This window comes from Rhea pennata, chromosome 5 (genome assembly GCF_028389875.1).
Source record: "Rhea pennata isolate bPtePen1 chromosome 5, bPtePen1.pri, whole genome shotgun sequence".
Classification (NCBI taxonomy): Eukaryota; Metazoa; Chordata; class Aves; order Rheiformes; family Rheidae; genus Rhea; species Rhea pennata.
The window spans coordinates 16348492-16366993 of NC_084667.1; the positions used below are offsets into that span (position 1 = coordinate 16348492).

The 18502-nt window shown below is 43.8% G+C and overlaps 1 protein-coding gene across 4 annotated transcripts in view; it reads right to left on the reverse strand.

Moving 5' to 3' along the window:
* The window catches only part of MAPKBP1 (mitogen-activated protein kinase binding protein 1), a 101075-nt gene that overhangs the window by 66377 nt on the left and 16196 nt on the right, over positions 1–18502 (reverse strand). For all 4 annotated transcript variants that reach the window (XM_062576033.1, XM_062576034.1, XM_062576031.1 and 1 more), the window contains exon 3: positions 4973–5064. In XM_062576033.1, the coding sequence (XP_062432017.1) occupies positions 4973–5064 (92 nt within the window). The remainder of the gene's footprint in view (positions 1–4972; positions 5065–18502) is intronic.

Here is an 18502-nt window from a genome sequence, read left to right on the forward strand (position 1 = left end):
CATCTCTATTATAATTCATGCCAGTGTCCTAATGTCATGCCTTGGTATCCAAATCCTTCCCCTTTAAAGAAGAAAGGGCAAGGCAACATGCCTGTCATGCCTGCAAAAGTTACGCAACATTTATCCTTAATGCCGTTCTTCCACTGTGAGTTATATGCACCTTAAGGTAACAGGAAATCACTCTAAGCTGATAGGTTGGCACAACATAATAGGTTACTACATAATGATAGAAAATTCTGATTAAAACATTCCAGGAGATTCCACATATGGATGGCTGGAAACTGCTTAGACTTGCAGCTTGGCTGTTGGAATTGGAGAGGTATTTGGGAGCAAACCAATAATCACTTCTGGAAAAAAAATCTTCAGTCTTTCAGCTTCCAGCAGGATTTACCACTCAATTATGTGAGACAGCTCAACACGTGCTGAGCAGACTCCTGGCTGGATTAAACTTCACTCACTCATTTCCTGCTGCGCTCCTCCCCTAAGTCTCTTCGCTGTGATGCAGGCTGTTGTCACTGCCCTGTTAATGCAGGACCTGACACTTATCTCCCTGGATTAGTTGACAGAGAGCCACGAAGGTTATGACTCAGAGGGCTGACTGAGCTCAAAGGGCTCACGTGCAGGACTGCAAATCAGCAGAGGATGAGAGGCGGAAGAGGAGGAGAAGAGGTGGAATGAGAACAAGCAACCGCAGCCAGCTCGCTTCTGCTCCAGAGCAGGTTGGCACACGCGAGACTGCGGCATCACTGTCCGACTTGCATAGTGCAGTGGCGGTAAAACAGTTTGACCCAGGCTGCCACGCAGTTTTCCAATTTTCAACATGCAGTACCAGTACTCACTTCTGAATACTAATACTCCTACCTCAGAGAAGCTCAACGTGATAAAGTTGAAGCAAGAACAGGTCTAGTTTACACAAGATCTTTTGGCAAAAAAAAAACAGTAGGAGAAAAGACTTAATCGTTCTTTTATCTTAAGTTTGATCATATAGCTCTTTGTTTATTTTCCCCCCTCCCATCTGCAAACATACGTAATTCATTCTCAGTGGTACAGAACACGGAGATTTCCACATCGTTTGTTCAGCAAAAGTACTGCATGTGCCCAGACCAAGCCGGGGGGGCTGTGCCTGTAATGGATAGAGCCTACTCTGAGAGAAATCTTTGGGGAAACTCATTTCACCGTGCCTCAGAAGAGATTCACCCACATTTGTCTTGAGCAAAAGTTGCTCTGTGTTAAAAGCTATGCCGGAGAGAACAAGCAAAAAGATGGGGGGAGGTGGGAAGAATATGCTGTTTAAGACCAGTCAGCTCATTACACACGCTAAGAATATGTATTGAATATCAATTTCCCCGCAAGGGCCACTAAAGAGAAAAATTCCTGACTTCCTTCAGATTAGCTGGGAATTGATGAGCAGAGCTGAGAGAGGCTTAAACTGGTCAGAATGTAACAGAATAGTGTTTTAAGACATTGCACATTGAACAGTGCAAAGCATTAATTTCTTCTCCTACAGAGAAAAAAAATGCAGGCTGCTCCCTGAAGCAGGTAAGTACCTCACAAGAAGGGGAGATTCTCAGCCAACCATCACAACCAGCTGTGAACCAAGAGGAGGAGTAAAGAGAAGCAAAATAAGTCTGTCAGTCACACAGGCCTAAGGCTTAAAACAAAACAAAAAAAGAAAAAGAAAAGAAACAAAACAAAAGCCACCACTACACACACAGCAAATGAGCTGACTCAAGCCATCAGAGCAGCTGGTCTGGAATTTAAATGGATAGGCATTTTTTTCCCCTCAAAACATTTTTTTTAAAATGCTAGCCATCAGTAATCTTAGAGGATTTTCTGAGCATTGTTTCCCTCCTTGTTTCTAGGAGACAGAACCTCAACCAGCTACTGCAAAAAAAAAATAAAATAAAATAAACCAAAAGGAAAGAGGGACAGGGGGAAAAAAAGGGGGGGGAAACAAATCAGAAGACAGAGCATCAGGCCTGCCACAAGAAGAAAAAAGAAAAGAAAATCACTCCCTTTTCCACAGCCCCCCGAAAAGCTTACTTTGCTATGCACTACATGATAAATAACCCTAACAGAGACGAACTTAAGGAACTTTGAGTTTATTTCACTTGTCAGCATAAGAACAGGCAAGTGAAGGTTGCAGACGAAAGACCATCCATGGGATATAATTTTCTCTCTCATGTTACTATATTTCCCAAGCCAAGAGCCCCATATGAAAGTGGTGCCTAGAATACATGCAGCACATCAAGCCTTTAGCCTTTATGGGAGCCACGAAGAAAAAGCTCTCCTGTAATGCAAGTATTGCACCAAAACACCACCAGAGTAAGCAATGCTGTCACACGCCACAGGGGCAAAAACCTCGTTAGGGTCAGAGGAGAAAAAGGATAAAAGGCTCAAAAAGCACTGAGAAAGGAAGGGGAGCACTCAGCTCTTTGGAGCTGGAATGAGCTTGGGTTGCATTGGGAACTGCTTCTTTCAGGAGATTCAGAGAGTCCAGGAAAAAGAAAACCCAGAAAAGCAATGGTATTAAAAGAAAGTAATAAGCAAACCAGAAACCAGAATAAGATTCTGCTCAAAAAGCCCCAAAGCTTCTAATGTTCAAGTCCCCATTCACACAAGCATCCATATGGCTAGTCTGAGTGAAGCCAGGATGCTTGTGGCACCTGCTTTGATCACAACCAAATGTACACTGAAACTGTTCACAGGACAATACAGAGCTGTTGAGTAAATTCAGCTTTCAAGGGTAGGACAGAGGAGCAAAAAGCATGCAAGTGTCAGGATCACTAAACCTCAGCAGATGAGCTGAGGGCTGAGGAAATCATTGGAGCACCTGGAAGTCAGCTAAAGATGACCAAGTTGCATGCACAGGTCATGAACCAACTGTGCATGCAGCAAGGCTCAGCTTCCTACACTAGCCTTGTTTGAGAGGTTCCAGTGTACAGTATATTCAAACAAACAGGGACAAAAATAAATAAAATCAATAAAGCCAATGAAACAGTAATGCCAGGATCCTTAACAAATGCTAGGTCAAACCTGCACAAAAAGATTGACTTGACTGCAACAAATGACATCAGCATCATAAAACAGGCTAGCTGTGATACAAAAGTCGGATGAAATATGGAATTGCTAAACACACACCTAGTATATTCGATGGGTCTCCTCCCCAGACCCTGTGGTGCTACCACCAAGTAAGAACAAGAATTCCTCTGCAAAGCCCCAAGGATCCACATAACCTCTTAATTACCCTCAAAGCACACCCAGGCATCCTCATGCTTGATTACACTGATGTTCGGCACACAAGCTCAGTCAGATGAGATCACTATTAACAAAACGGTTTTATCTTTAGCTGTTGAAGAGCCCAAATCACCTCAGTCATCCTTCACTTGCTTTCTTCTTTCTCTCCTTGCCCTCTTCAAGGGTAAATATATTCAGTGTCAGAAGAGATGCAGAGGCACACATTGAAATATATTTGCTTGTCTCCAATGAGTTCAAGCATAAAGGATGTGGTCAAATACAGATGTAGATCTAAAACTGTCTTCAGTTTAACTGTTTTTAACTGTCTTCATGGCAGCCTGTAGTTATCACAGCCTGGAGGCTTCTTTAATCAGATGATTCTTACCCAGGTAAAGACTCTGCCCTGTTTGGTTTTTGACCCAGACATCATAATCAAAATGACCTGTTCTTAGTTGATAGTATTATACAAAATGCATTTCTACTCACATAGACCTCAGATTTAAAAAGCAGTGCTAATGCCTAACAGGAAACATTAGAAATTTTTGCCCTTCTCTAGTTCTAAAAAAACAAGTTAGCCAGCTTTACCAACCTCATCTCTTATTCGAGCAACAAACACAGAATCCTTTAGTGTCATTAGTCTGTCTCTTGTACACCTGAAAATGCCACCTATTATTCTTGACAAGAGTTCCTTTCCTCCAATTCCAGCTTTCATTTTGGAATAGCATGTCTCTGCCACTTGAAAGTACTGCTCTCCCTCTTGCTGACCAACAAAGCCAACAAACTAGCTTGGAGGAAGAGCCAAGTTCATATGGGCTTCCACAATCCTATTTAGAGTTGGCTGGAGTATCTCTATGTGGCGCTACATTGGGCAGTAAAGACTCTTCCTAAAGAGTCACTCTTATCTCCTCCCAGCCTATTCCCATTATGGTATCATATCTTTCCAGCTAATCCCATGCCTCCACTGGCAGTGTAACAACACCCCACTCAAAATATTTTTCTCCCCTGTTTTTCATGCCATCCGTTAAAGATCTCTACATCGCTCTTCCATTCTCCTTTCAAAATTTTTCAGGGGCTGCTCTCTTTCAGAGAAGTCCCATCCCACAGACCAGTAACTGATATGCTGTGTTCCTCTGCTGACACCTGAGAACTGGTCAGAAAACCATGCGAGCTGAGTGAGCTCTAACTTCAGCAAGACCAGGATCTGTCCCAGGGGGTTTATGATTTTTGATAAACTGTGCAATTCTCAGAATCACCTCTCTGCCCCTCAGCTCCCTCTTGGTGGATCTTTTGCTATCTAAAGTATTCTTTCGGATGTCTCTACTTGGACTTAGATTGAGGTCAATAGATGGTTTGCGTTCCAGAGAATCCACATGCAAGAGGCTGTCAGCTTGAAGTCTCTCTCACATTTGGATGAGGAACATTGCAAGCTGTAAATCACAGGACACGCACAAGAAGGCTTTTTGCATCATCAGCTGTCAAGTCATAGAAAGCATCACCTGCACCATTAGGTACTCATCGGTTTGAACATCCGACTGAGTTACGGACAAGTTTAGCACACTACAGAGCCTAGCTAAAAAGTCAACACTGCTGAGTCTCATCATTCTCCTGTGCTAAGACACTAAAGAAAGATTAATAGTCTCCCTATCAAAGGCCATACTGGAAACACTCTGGATCTTTAAGTTGACATATCAGTCCTGGTTTATCTTAGCTTTGAAGAGCATGGTTAATGACTCACCCTGCTGGATAAGCAACGAGGCCGGTTCTGGGGTCGCAGGCTAATCCTCTGCCTCCTGACACGGTTATCCCCAAGACTTTTTCCAAGGTCACCTAGTATATGCAGAAAAAAAACAGGAAGTATTATGAGACATGAGCACTATTCAGATGGACTCATACAGATGCTGATTGTCTGGTTCACACTGGCACTGAGAAGAACCATCTCAGAAGAACCACACTTCTTAGAACACCAAGCAGCCAGGAATAGATGCAAGGCTAATCGTTCACAACATAGGCATACTAGCATACTGTTGAGCTATAGCAAGGAGTTACTACTCCCCTGATTACTTTGTGAGTATTGCAAAGCATTGCAAAGGCAGAGCATTGCAAGCAACAGCTAGTACTGAGTGAGAAGCTGGGGCACACGTTCACTGCCCTGTGATTCCCATCCTCCCAACAAGAGCAGCAAACCACTTTCTCCCCAGTGCTTACCTGGAAGTCTTTTCCAGGCTGACCTGGCCTCTATCTTTCCTCCTCCTATAGTAGATGGTCCAGTCTGCTCTCAGCCCCATACTCCTAAGAACTGAATAGTCAATTCTTCCCTGTAGTTCTTGAATTGGAAGCCGTACCCAGCAGACCAGTGTAGCCCTCCTCGGGGATACCAAGAGCAGGAGCAGCTAACGTAACTGGGTTCACATGCCCACATACCAATGGCCCACTCAAGAGATAATAATACAAAATATGCTTGCTTTCCCTCTGAGCAAAGACCTCAACTATTTCAGGGAAGAAAATAAATGCAATTGTGAAAGGCTATTTGGAGGATACAGAAAATCATAGCCAGGCCTGTGCAGCAAGAAGCTGGGAAAAGCAAAAACAAAAGCTGATGGGGCCAGATTAGGGAGAGAAGACATTTTAGGGAAAACTGTCATGCAGAGGAAGCCCTAGAATTTAGCAATTTCCCCAGAGCAAGAGGTTACTATGGGATTACACTGCACAAAATCCAGTCCATGGCATAAGAAGATAACCTCTGAGAACTCTGGTCTCGACCCTGCAGTTGTTCTGTCAGACACAAAAAATGTTCTCTTCTTTACTCTTTCCACAGCTTGATTTTATTTATTGTATATTTTATGCATACATTCCTCCCCAGTATTGCTGTCCCTGCCAAATTCATGAATTTTACTGGGTCACAATCTTCTGGTTTTAATTATCATCAAAGTTATACTTGGTTAAGGCCCAAAGGCATGGACGTGGCACAAGCAGTTACTATTGTAATAATTACTATTATCATTAATAGCTGCCCTGAAGAGCAGCACCTTATATTTATACCAACACGGTGCATAGTGATGTAGGAGCATAGCAGGCTTCCCCACACTACCTCAACAACACAGCTTACCAGAGCTGAAGAAATCAACTATAAAGTAATAAAACAAGGTCTCATTGGGCTCATTGCCCAGGATACTAGAGAAGGTGAGACAAGTAATCTCATACACAGCTATCGTGCTACACCAGGTAGAACAGGGCTCAGGCTCCATCAACTCACTTCAGGTGAGCCATCCATGCTTCAACTATTTCCAATTTGGACTGGCTTAAAACCAGTGACATGGAAAGTGAAAGATTTTATATCCCAATCTCTAGAGCAACTCAGTCCTCATTCTTTTCTCTTTTAGTAATAATATGCCCAGATGTTTTGAGACCATGTGAGAGAATGTAAAATTGTCCCCTTCCCTTGTAAAATGAGCATCTCTACAAATACAGCTTTTACAAAGTTTCCACTGGGTTTTTCTTTAGTGTAAGAATATGCTATTAAAAATGCATCTACAAATCCACCAGCAAAACAAGGAAATAGTTCTGCTTCAACTCAATATTCCTTTTTGAAAAGAAAAAACAACAAAAAAAGTGTTGGGGGGCAGGACGGTAGCTATTGTTCCATGTTTGTTGCAATATTTCAGAACACACTTATTTTTAAAGCAACCTCACTTATGCATGGATAAAGAAGAATCCAGTGCTTGTACTGCTGAGATTAAAGTTCAGAACACAGGTCTCAAACCAAACTAAGAAAGGTTTAACCTTAGAAACCACACTCTTGACAGCGAAGGAGAAAGTGGAGGAGACGCATGCCATTCAAGTGCTCCCATCTAGATAAGACACCAATTATTTGATGCAGGCAGCAAACAGGTTTAGCAATGCTGAGCTCACACTGCTCAGCTCAGGCTGCCTGTAATCGTAACTGTCCTAAGAGGCACCATCTGACCTTGGCTCTACAGCTAACAGCATTCAGTGGCAATACAGCAACCTACTTTCACCAACAGATACATTTTCCCTCTGCAAGGACGTACCTTCAGCCTCTCAGTGTGCAGTCCCAGGCTGCAGCCGAGCTGATCTAACAGCTGCCTCCTCTGAAAAGGACTGCTCCTTCCTCATCCCACCGATACTCACCCTCTACTTCCCTTACAACAGCACTGCTGCCTCCCCAGCAAGCCAAACAAGCAGAAGACCCTTTTGTGGCTTTTATTTTCTGTTTACTAGCCAGGGGAATACCGAGGGAAGCCCAGGGAGGACAGAGTCAGGGAAAAATCAAAAATGGTCTCTTTCACTGACAACTAGACCAATGCCGCTGTACCTCCCAAACCCATCCTCTGTTTGGTGTTACAGAAAAGTCCTCCCTTCTAGTAGCTTTTAAGAGGGAGAAAAACTGAACAAGAGCACCAACTCATTAGTGGAAGCACTATCACCAATGTCATACTTGCTCCAGCTTTATCTCTCACTCTAGACTCCTGCAGAGGCCCCACGCTGCTTTGCCAGAAGATTGCCTGATACTAGGAGGTAAAGAATATAGCTCTTTCTTATGGTGGTCAGCACACAACACAAAAAGAGTAGCCTCATCTTCAGGTTCAACTGGCCTACTGCCAGTGAGCATCTTCTAACCTCCAGCAGATCACTCATCTTGTTAGAAAAAGATAAAAAGTGTCAATGTCATATTGCCAGTTTTCCTAGATCTAGTGCTTCAGAAACAGGTACCTGTGCCCAAAGACTCATAATTAACTTTCTGGAAAGACTACTCCTCTTTTGCTCCTAAATATAGCTTTAAAACCTTCCTGCTGTAGAGAGTCGGAAAGGCAACCCTTCGGGCCTATCCAATAGATGCTCTTACAACACCTCAGTGTGACAATCCTTGTATGCTGAAAACAACTTACCTTTAAAAGGAGTACGCACAAATTTAAACTTGGGCATCATGAAATTTGTGAGTTCCACTCCCCCCTCCCTGACCACAACACCCTGCAGTTTTATCTCCATGACCAACCACTGGATTAAGTGGCATATGGGCAAGAAATAGTCACTCAAACCTAATAGAACAAAAAAAGGTTTCAGAAGGAAAAAAGATAGGCAACAATGAAGTTTGAATTGGATTCCTCTCAACCCACCAGCTAAAAGAAAGAAATGATTAATATAGCTAACAAGGGCAAGAATACACTAACATTTACTTCCTAATTTGGAATTAAAGTTTATCAGGCAACTTGTCAGGCAAACTTGTCAGTACAGATCTGCCATTATCTCACTTCTGAGATTATTACTTAGGACAAGCTGGGAAAGCACTTCCTCATCTAACAAGCACAGTTTCCCCATTCCACCCAGCCAGAACCACTGTCACTTATACAAGTCACCCAAGTGGTACACCAGCATGTCCCAAACAGAAGGAAACTCCCAGGCACATCTTTCCAAGTCTGACCAGAGCTAACACTGGGACCTGGAGAGCCCTCCTGCAGATCTGGGAAACCAGGGTACTCTTTACCAGTAACTCCAACAGTGCCCCAGTTGGCCTCCCACAATCATCATACACATCACTGCTTACTCAGACCTTCACATCCAATAAACAGGTCACTTTACCACCCTCATCCAAGCCTAGAAACAACCGTAGGACTGAACCTGTAATTTCATGCCCCCAAATTACAGGCACAGAAAGGAGACTGGCTTTCCACATTCGTTACTTCATCCTGAAGCTTCTATTAATAATATTTTGCACTTTCAGTCAAGCATTTCCAAGTGATTTATAAGTGTTACAGAATGCACTCATAAGCAACATGCTTCTGAAGTTCACTTTACATTATAACCACATTACCCATAACTACCCCACCTCAATTTTTCTACTGTCAACTTTTTCTAACTTGAGAGCTCAATAACAAACTCTTAGGTATCAAAAATAGAAAACAACTTCAGATGTGCTGAGAACCCTTGTCATGTCATAAAACCTCTAATATTCACTCAGTTTTAGAAGTTTAAATCTAAATTTGCCTGCTCAGCGTTACACAAACGGGTAAAGAAATCTGAGTGCCTAAGCAGATCACTTCTCCTACTCCTAATCCATCAGGTCCCAAGACCATCAGGTGGCTCCCACATCCACTCTGCTGCTAAATCTGTAGTCCTGAACTGTACAACTCAAGCTCCCGAAAGGGCTTCAATACATCCAACACAGCCTTTGCAGGGAAAGAGGTTTTTCTGCAGCAGAGCCCCAGATGAAAATTGCAGGTCACGGCAGAGGATAGCCATCGCTTCCCTTCAGCACTGTCCCACACACTGTGAGAAGGGAAGTCCACACCTGCAGAATTAAAATATGGCATCTCTACCTTACTACTGAAGTACAGATAATCCTTGCAGAAAGGCTGGCCTAAATAGCTCCTGCTAGCTTTGTCTATCTTTTCAGGAAACAAAATCTGGGAGCAGCTGGTCACACCTCTGAGGGGCAGCTTCTTTCTGGTTCAAGCTCTCTACTATTTTAGGGAAGGAGAAAGACTAACCACAAGCAATTGTTCCTACACATAAGAACAGGACAACATAGAAATCTTTTAAGAATCAGCTTAAAATCCTCCATCTTGCTCTTCTCCTCCCTGCAAAAACTCTCCTTCCCATAGTTTGCATCCCTTTAGATTTGTCTACACTGCAAAGTCATGCAACAGGTACAGTAAGCAAACCCTATGGCCTTTTACATCTAGGCAGCACTTAAAAAAAAAAGAAAGAAAAAAAAAGAAAGAAAGCAGCAGTAGGGCCTGAAATCCTTCTTTAAAACATGCCCCTCTAGCACAGGAATCATTTCCATGAAAATGGATCTCAAAGAGGGCAATCAAGTCACCAAGTCACCAGGCAGTGCAGCCTGATGATCTAGAGCTCACAGGTCTCTTCCTGCTGCTTTGCAGTTCTACTGCTGCACCGATAACACCAGCCTGCCACCCCTGCCCCACAGCACTCGTGTCTCCCTAACATCAGCCCGCCACCACTGCCCCATAGGCAGTCTTGAGTCTACACCTGTTGCTCCACCAGCAGCGTGCTGCAGTCTGGTTTTGCCTTAAAGAGAGGAAAAGAAACTTGCCGAGAGAAAGTCACCTTTAAATGAAGGCAACTCTCACAGAGTTTCCTCTGTAGACTGAAAGACACTGCTACTCATCCCATTGCTATCCCCAGGCCAGACAAAAGACTGAGTAGGATTTTAGTGGATTTTCATGCTCTTCTCCATATCCAGATGCTGTAAATAAACATTTTTCTGGCTCTTATCCTCTCTACTTATCCTCTAATGCTATCCATACTCTCTTCTCAGCACCAAACAACATTCTCTACCAATGCAATTTATTTGAGCACAGAAATAAAGCAGCAAATCACCTGAAAGGATACATGCAGCTCCCCAGGGTGCACAAACACCTCCCAAGAAAGAAAAGCAGTAGTGGTATACAGGGCGGCCAGTACCAGTCCCAATACCTATATCAACAGGCATGAGGCTGCAGCTTGGGAAAACCATGTCCAGTGAGCAGCCACATCTGTTCCAGACTTCATGAGACTGGCCATCTTGGACTAGATACCAGTATCCTGCTCAGGATACTGTTTCCATTCACAGTCATAAGTGAAGAGGAAAAAGTCAGGAAGAACAGTATCATAAACAAATGAACAAAGAAAGAGTTTAAGAGCAGGGAGTGCAAATTTGATTCTTTCTTACTTCTTGTCAATCTGTCAGTCTCAAAGTTATTATTATTCTCAGTTTTTAACCTATTTCAATAAGATTCTCTACCGCAAACTTATCCAGTACATCTTTAAAAGATTAGCATTTGCAGCATCCTTTGGCAAGGAACTCCACACACCCGCTTCATGAAGAGCCATTTTCTTTTGCTTGTTTTGAACCTGACTTCAACTAGTTTCATTTGATGCTCCTCAGTTCTTGTACTAGAAGAGAAAGCGAACTCTCAGTTCTTATCTACCAACTTCATGCCACTCATTATTTTATAGGCAGCTGTGATATTATCCCTAAGTCATCTCTTTTTCAAGTAGAAGAGACTCCACTTACTAAGTTATTGGCTCTCACGGAAGCCATTCCACATTCCCTATCTTTGATCAGTTCTGATGCTATCCTGTGACCCTTCTTCCAGGTCTGCTATACCCTTTTTGAGATGGGCAAGAGGACAGATGGGCTACATACTGTTTTCAAAATGTGGGTGCAACAAATGTTTATACAGCAAAATCATATTGTTTTTACTCGGATCTCCATTCCTTTTCCTATTAATTCCTTATACCTATTCACCTTTTTGACCTTCATGATCGTTCATAGACAGCAGCCCAGAGTTCACATAGTTCTAAGTCATGCATAACAACTCCAACTGTTGTGCACTTCAAAACATCCCTAGTTTTATCTTCCCTGCTTCCCTATCGAAAAAGGAACCCCGTTCTTGAATCATCAACTATATTTCAATTCCCTCCCTTTCCTCCGCATGTTTTGTTAGCTTTTGCTCTTTTTGTTTTTGCCTTACGAGCATTTATTTATGAATAGGAGCATCCTCAGAAGGAGCTCTTTTAGTGTAATTATTCTGTTCCACTCCAGAATGGTTACTTCAGTCAATGTCCACATGCAAACAAGATCTATTTTAAAAGTCCTCCCATGGGCCAGGGTATAACACAGTTAACATCTGAACCCATTTAATTAACTAACAACATCAAGTCAGCATGAAAAAACAACATCCATCAGAGTTCATCCATCATCTACCGCATAATGTGCCTGCCCTCATCCTTCTGCTGCCTGAGTGTGGGCATATTAATAAGGTATGTGCAAAAGCACACATTCCTGAGAAAGTGATAGATAGAGAAATCCCACAAACATAAGTAATCCTTTGGAAAGTCTTCCCTAGCACACCACAGTGGTCATCAAACAATCAGTTACCATCTTGTCTGAGGAGCAGCTACGTAATCATCTGTTCTTTTGCCTCAGGAAAAATGCTTTTAGAGCTAGACTTGAGACCCCAATATGCTTCAGTGCTGGCAATATACTGACACAGCTCTAAAAATCAGGCCCAAGTTTCACAAGAGCAATGTGATTTTCATGCCTGTCTCCCCATATTCTGCTCCCTGAATTTGCAGTGCTATTCAGGCTACAAATGCTTCAACACATTTTATGTGCTGCAACAAAGCAAAGCCATAGCCACGTACTCAGGCATCCAACATGTGAAAATGCATTGTAGCTGTACATTGTCAGTGTCAGCATTTAAGAAATAATCTATTTCTTACATAAGTGAAATTTGATACAAAGTGCCAGATTTCACAGCTGGCCCTGTCTGTACATCTCTCCTGCTGCTCTGAGCCCCACCACAAAAAAAGCGCGTTTAACCTCCAGGGACCAGCGCATACATTGTAGGCTCTAATCTACTGTCTGAACATGCTGTCTGATCTCCTGTTACTGCTGCAAAAAAACAAAAGGTTTGAAGTTTTACATTTAGCTTTGCTGTGCTTCACTTGGCACATTAAGCACAGAACACTAATTACAGTACACTGTTCTACTTAAGAGGCTGTCAGCATTTCCACTATAAAGCCTTTATTTCAGGGGTCTGTAACACAGCTGTGAAATATTCACTATGCACTTGAGCTTCACATGCAAAGGTCTGGCTTTGGCCCAGGTTACTCTGCCTGTTTGTTTTTTTGGACATTGAGGGTTTTGGTTTTGGTCAGGGAGGGGAGGGGAGAAGAGGGTGAAGACTGGTGGCTGGAATTAACTGCAGGGAACGTCTGACTTACAAGAGCACACAAACAACAAAACCACTCAGCTCCACAGTTGGTTTCCATCCCTCACTTACCCAATACCTCCCCTCCTCCTTGTCTGTCTGAGCACAAATACCCATATATTCTTAAAAAAAAAAAAAAAAATGAGGCTCTTCTGTCTTCTCCCTCCTCTCCAGTCTGAGTTTTCTGTCCCTCAGCATCCAGTGCTAGCAAAGAACACTATCTTGACAAGCCTGGAGACTAAAAATCTTCCACCTGTGGAGGAACAGCAGTAGGGCAAGCTTCAACACATGACCAATTCAGGACGCCTCTGCCTTGATACCTTTTGCAGTAAGCCTTGATCACCACAACCGTTGCCAGCTCATACCAATTGCCTAACTGACCCTCTAGGAGCTATTTCAAGACTTAACTGGCTTCATGCAATCCATCAAGTGGACTGAAGCAGCACTCATGGGGTGAAAGGATTCAGAGCTATGTTTGACACACAGAGCAAGCCCTCATATTTTATTCAGTCCAAAAAAACCTGATCAAAACATCATCTACAGTGAGCAATTGCCATTTTGAGGCAAGTTTGATTCCCAGAATAACCACAAAGATCTTTTTGCCTAAAGAACAAGAGGAGACAATCTTCTGCAACGTAAATGACGACTGACATCTTGGCACACAGGAGGCAAGAGCAGGTATTAACTTGCCTGAAGATTTGGAATTGGTCAGATGTGTGAAGTGTTACATACTGAACCCTGCAGAAAAGCAGAGGAAGGATGGGGTGGACTGCTAATGAAAATGCTAACAGAGCCTCAGCTCTAGTGGCTCTGCCAGGTGTCACTACAACGCTCGTGCGGGGTGTGCACGCGTGCTTATTAAAAACGATTCAGGCAGTCAGAAGAGCAGAGAACAAAACAGAGGGAGGTGGGAGAAAGGGAATGCGAGGAACCCAAGGTTTCTGAAGGCTGCCTTTCTACACGTGCCTGCACACACGTGCGTGCGTTTGTCTGTCTCTCCACACACCCTCTTTCGCCTGCTCTCCTCTCCTGGCCTCCCCACTGTGCTGGCTGCTTTCAGTCCAGTTCCAGCTGTCAGGACTGAATTCCTGACCCGTCAGCCCCAGCTGTCTGGGGCTACGTGCTGAATCTGCGCTCTTCCTTTTCTCATGCACCTGGAGTAAGACAGTCCCAGGAAGGCCATAAACATAGCTGCGTGGCCCTTGGGGCTGGGTGGAAGACTATTAAAAGCACCTTCACCAGAATCCATAATGAGCAACTCTGAACAGACAGCAACACACATGTGCAGTTGTTCCCATGCTCTACAAAAAAAAAAAAGGATACACAGAGGGTTAATTTCCTACCAGCTTCTGCAGTGTGACCTAGCTACCATTAAATCATTAGCTTCTGTTTCTCCACTTAACACCAGCCTGATCCTCCAGTCTTCTCTTCCCCACCCCCATGCCCATATCAACGTCCAATTTTTTCTAAAATACTGCAGGGATGAGGAAAGGCATATGAACCCTTATTAACCCTGGGTGGAGACACTGCAAGGAGCAACCTCTCTTTCTTCTCTCATTCGGCCGTCACCCTCACCCCACAGCCCCTAACTCAGACTTTCAGGGGATTTCATAAAACCTTCAGAGTCTCAGGGCTTTCAGAGGTATCAACAAGAGAGGAGGAAAAAAAAGAAAAAAAAAAGAGTAAGTAACATCAAACAGGCTACAGGTTTGTGGCACATAAGGAGTCAACCCTGATTTCTTCCAGACTGAGCATCTGCACATGGAGTCAATCAGACCAGCTCCACGGGCAAGCAAACCCCATGGGAAACAAGAGGGAAAGATGCATCCTGTGTGGGCAGGCTTCAAAGAAGCCATTCCTTGAGTTCTTGGGACCAAGAACTGTGCAGCATCACTTCTTCACAAGGAACAGATTTCTCCAATTTGCACACATGCTTTTTTTCTCTCCTCCCCCCCCCCCTTTTTTTTTTGGTAAAGTGAAAACAGCAGACTAGATATCAGACTTAAGCTAAGGGATGCCTTTGCCCTCTCACATAGGCAATTTGTCCTGTGATTCTTACTTCAGAGGAGAGAAAGAAAGAGCCAGTTCAACCTCCCTCCAGCATGGGGAATTATCCATAAGAAGATTAGGTACAAGTACGGACTTGCAATGCTCCCCCATCAATCTGTCCAACAGTGGAGATCAAAGGAAGCAACTTCTGGCTTTCTGGTAGTGGGCAGCTCACACTGCTGTATATTGGTCTCCTCCAAACCCATGCTCAGGGCCTGAACAGAGGCAAGGAAAGTGCTTTAGTGAAAGGAAGAAGGGTTTTTTTTAGAAAAAAAAGAAAAAAAAAGAAAAAGTAAATACAACTCCCTTGAGCAGCGTTTCAGTTACTCATATAAGGGTTTGAAATCAAGCAGGAACAAACGGTTCTCTAAGCCTAAGGGTCACTGTTTATCATCGTTAATCATCACTTCCCAGATAGGAAAGCTCTCTCCACAGTCATTTTCCCCCTTCGTTTTGCACAAGCTTTAGCACTCACGAGAAGCAAGAGACACGAAGAGGGAACAGAGCCAAACAGGGACATGGGCAAGGGCTGGCAGGATTCCTCCCGAACCGGCTCTGCCAGAGCACCTCCCCACAGCCCAAGCCCTGAGCTGGACCCACTCCTAAATGCAAACGGCCAACAGCGAAAGTCCCCAGCTTCACTATAGAGACAGGCGTCCACGCCAAGGGAACCGTGGCAGCTTTGCATAACTTCTGACTCCTGAGAAATTAAACACACAGGCCTTAACACAGCGTTTCTAATACTGATACCACCGTAGTGAGCAGCTCAGTGCTAAATCACCTCGTGCTGAACTCTGTATAAACACCACATACATTCAAACTAAACATGGACACAGGGAGGAGACACTGCAACAGAGAGCTCGGGGAGCCTTCCCTGCAGTTAACCCTGCAGGGCGAAACCAGGGAAGAAACGCTACATTTCAGCCCATTGCGGGGTGGGGGGAGAGAGAAGGAGGAAAAAAGGCACTATACTGATTGCCTTCCCTAATTCTCTGTATTTCCTCCCACTGACTTTTTTTTTTTTTAATTTCAGCACAAAGGAACAGAAGTATTACTTGTCCAAAGCTGTGTTGGGGGGGGGGGCACTTGGTGGTGGACCTTGAGAACTAGCAAGAGAGTAAAAACACAATATAGCATTAAGCAGGGTGAGGAAAAGGGTGAAGAAAGGACTTTTAATAAGCACTTGGCTGAGGCAACCTGTGTAATTCATCTGCAATTTCCTTATACATGTATAACACCCCATGCCAGATCAATTTATTCTTCACCACTGTTTTATACAGTACGTCTGTCTAAAAAGTTATCATACATCATTTCCAAGCTGTCCCTGTAAATCTTTCCGCATCTGCCTAGCCCTCTTTCTTGCAAAGGTAACTATGCGGGTCTGTCGGAGAAGGGGACAGCTGTTAAGTAGTGTATTTAGGTCCCTGGGAAAGATCTTAATTAATTCTTTGTACATAAAAGCCTAACCTTTTTATGGCCAAATACTTTAGCCCGCTAAAGTACCTGCCCACTCTGTGGGAGGTCAGAGACTTCACCTCTTGCAATACCCAAAAGCTCCAGCCTGTCACACCTGAACTACTGCAGGACTGGACACCCTGTCCTCCCACGCACGCACCTCGGGCTGCAGTGATTCTAAGGGGGAAAGCACGTACTCGCATCCTCAGGGGATTAGAAAACGCTTTTGTTGTAAACCGATTTAAATTATAAAAAAAGCAACATAGAAGACACTAAAGCTGAAATAAATACAAGAGCAGGGACAGAGCGACACAGCTTTTATCATGCAGATATCATCCCTACAGAAGGGGGCAAAGAGATTAGCATTCAATCTTTTTCTGCAAAGACTGTTTGGGTATTAGTATTTACTATTTGTTTCACAGTGATTCCCAGAAGTTTCAATGAACACGAAGGCCTCCTGTGCACACAGTAAGTAGCAATATGCCTTCTCACACAGCTTGCAATCTGAAGAGTTGAAAGAGGACTGGATGGCAAAAGTCAGAAACACTAAGGTAAAGCGTTTTGGTCACTGTGAACAATAAATTAGTGGCAGAGCTGAGGACAGCCTCACCTCCTTCCCAAGTTCCAGCAGCAATCTGCTGCTTGGTCCACGCAGCACTGTTATCGAGGCAAGCAACAAGATTTTTAAAGAATGCTTAAAAACAAAGCAAAGCAAAGCACAAGATTGTTTCCCCCCAAAATCAAACAGGATACCCAGAAGGAGCACCCAAGCTTCCCCCTCTCTGCCACCGCCCAACAACCACTGACCACCTAGCTCTCTGCAATCCCTTCCTGTGTAGCCTGCCCTCTGCCCAGAGGGATAAGCTCCTTACAGAAGAGCCTTTACCATCATCTGCCCTTTATATATCTAAGAATTAAGGAGCTCTTCACATCTGTTGATCAATACACACACTCAGCACCCAAGAGATTTCTTCAGTTAGCCAGAAAGGAGACAACGTCCTCCAGGAGGAGAGATACAAATGACCATGGGCCAAAGATTCAGAAAACAAAAGAACAGCACAAGCATCGGTCTCCATCATTCCCATGGGCCAAAGATTCAGAAAACAAAAGAACAGCACAAGCATCGGTTTCCATCATTCCCTCAACAACCCTGCCCAGCCTCCTCCCTTTCCAGTACAGCTGGAAAGCTCCTCACCAGTGTCCCCATTATGGTACCTGCTGCTCAGCCACCTGCATGGAGAACACCATCAAACTCTCATGTGCTCACTCAAACACGCAGCCTGAAGAGGGAAGTGTTACATCCCTCTACACTGAATCAAGCGGACCAAACTGCCTCCCAAGACCTTTGAAAAAACCCAGGAATAAGTAGGAGGACCACAGATGTACAAATCAGCAGGAAGAATGGTGGGAAACTTTAATTATTCTGCCCACTTGATTCTGCATGTGCTTCACACGCATTAGGAAACACAATTTTCAAGCCCAAGACAGACAACTATGGGAAGCCCCTTAGCCACCCTACAGTGGAGTATTATGTTGATAAAGCCTTCGGAAGGCACACCACCTTGTGCAGAAGGGCCATCCCTCTGCTTCATGGATGCAAACTGGTGCTATAGGTGAGGCAATCATCACTCACAGCCACAGCCACCTCAGATACAGACCTTGGTTTGGTCTTTCCCAATAGATAATATTTTTTGCAAGTTTTATGGGCTACTCTCAGTGCCCCAAAGGTGAGAGTAGTTCCCCCTGCAGGTCAGTAGCAAAAAATACCAATCGATTGCCATTCTCACAGGCACACATGCACACAGAGGAAAATACCACCAGGCAATAAACCACACAGAGAAGATTAGGGAGATAACCACAAAACAATCTTGAACAAACCCATTAAATCATTTACTTTTTCCACTTTGCCTTCTTCATAAAGTTTGTCTTAAATCAATTCTTCCTGTGATTTTTCCCAGGCACTTTCTTTTCTTGAATAAAAGAAAATCTGTAAATGAGAGGCACAACTCATTTACAAGTCT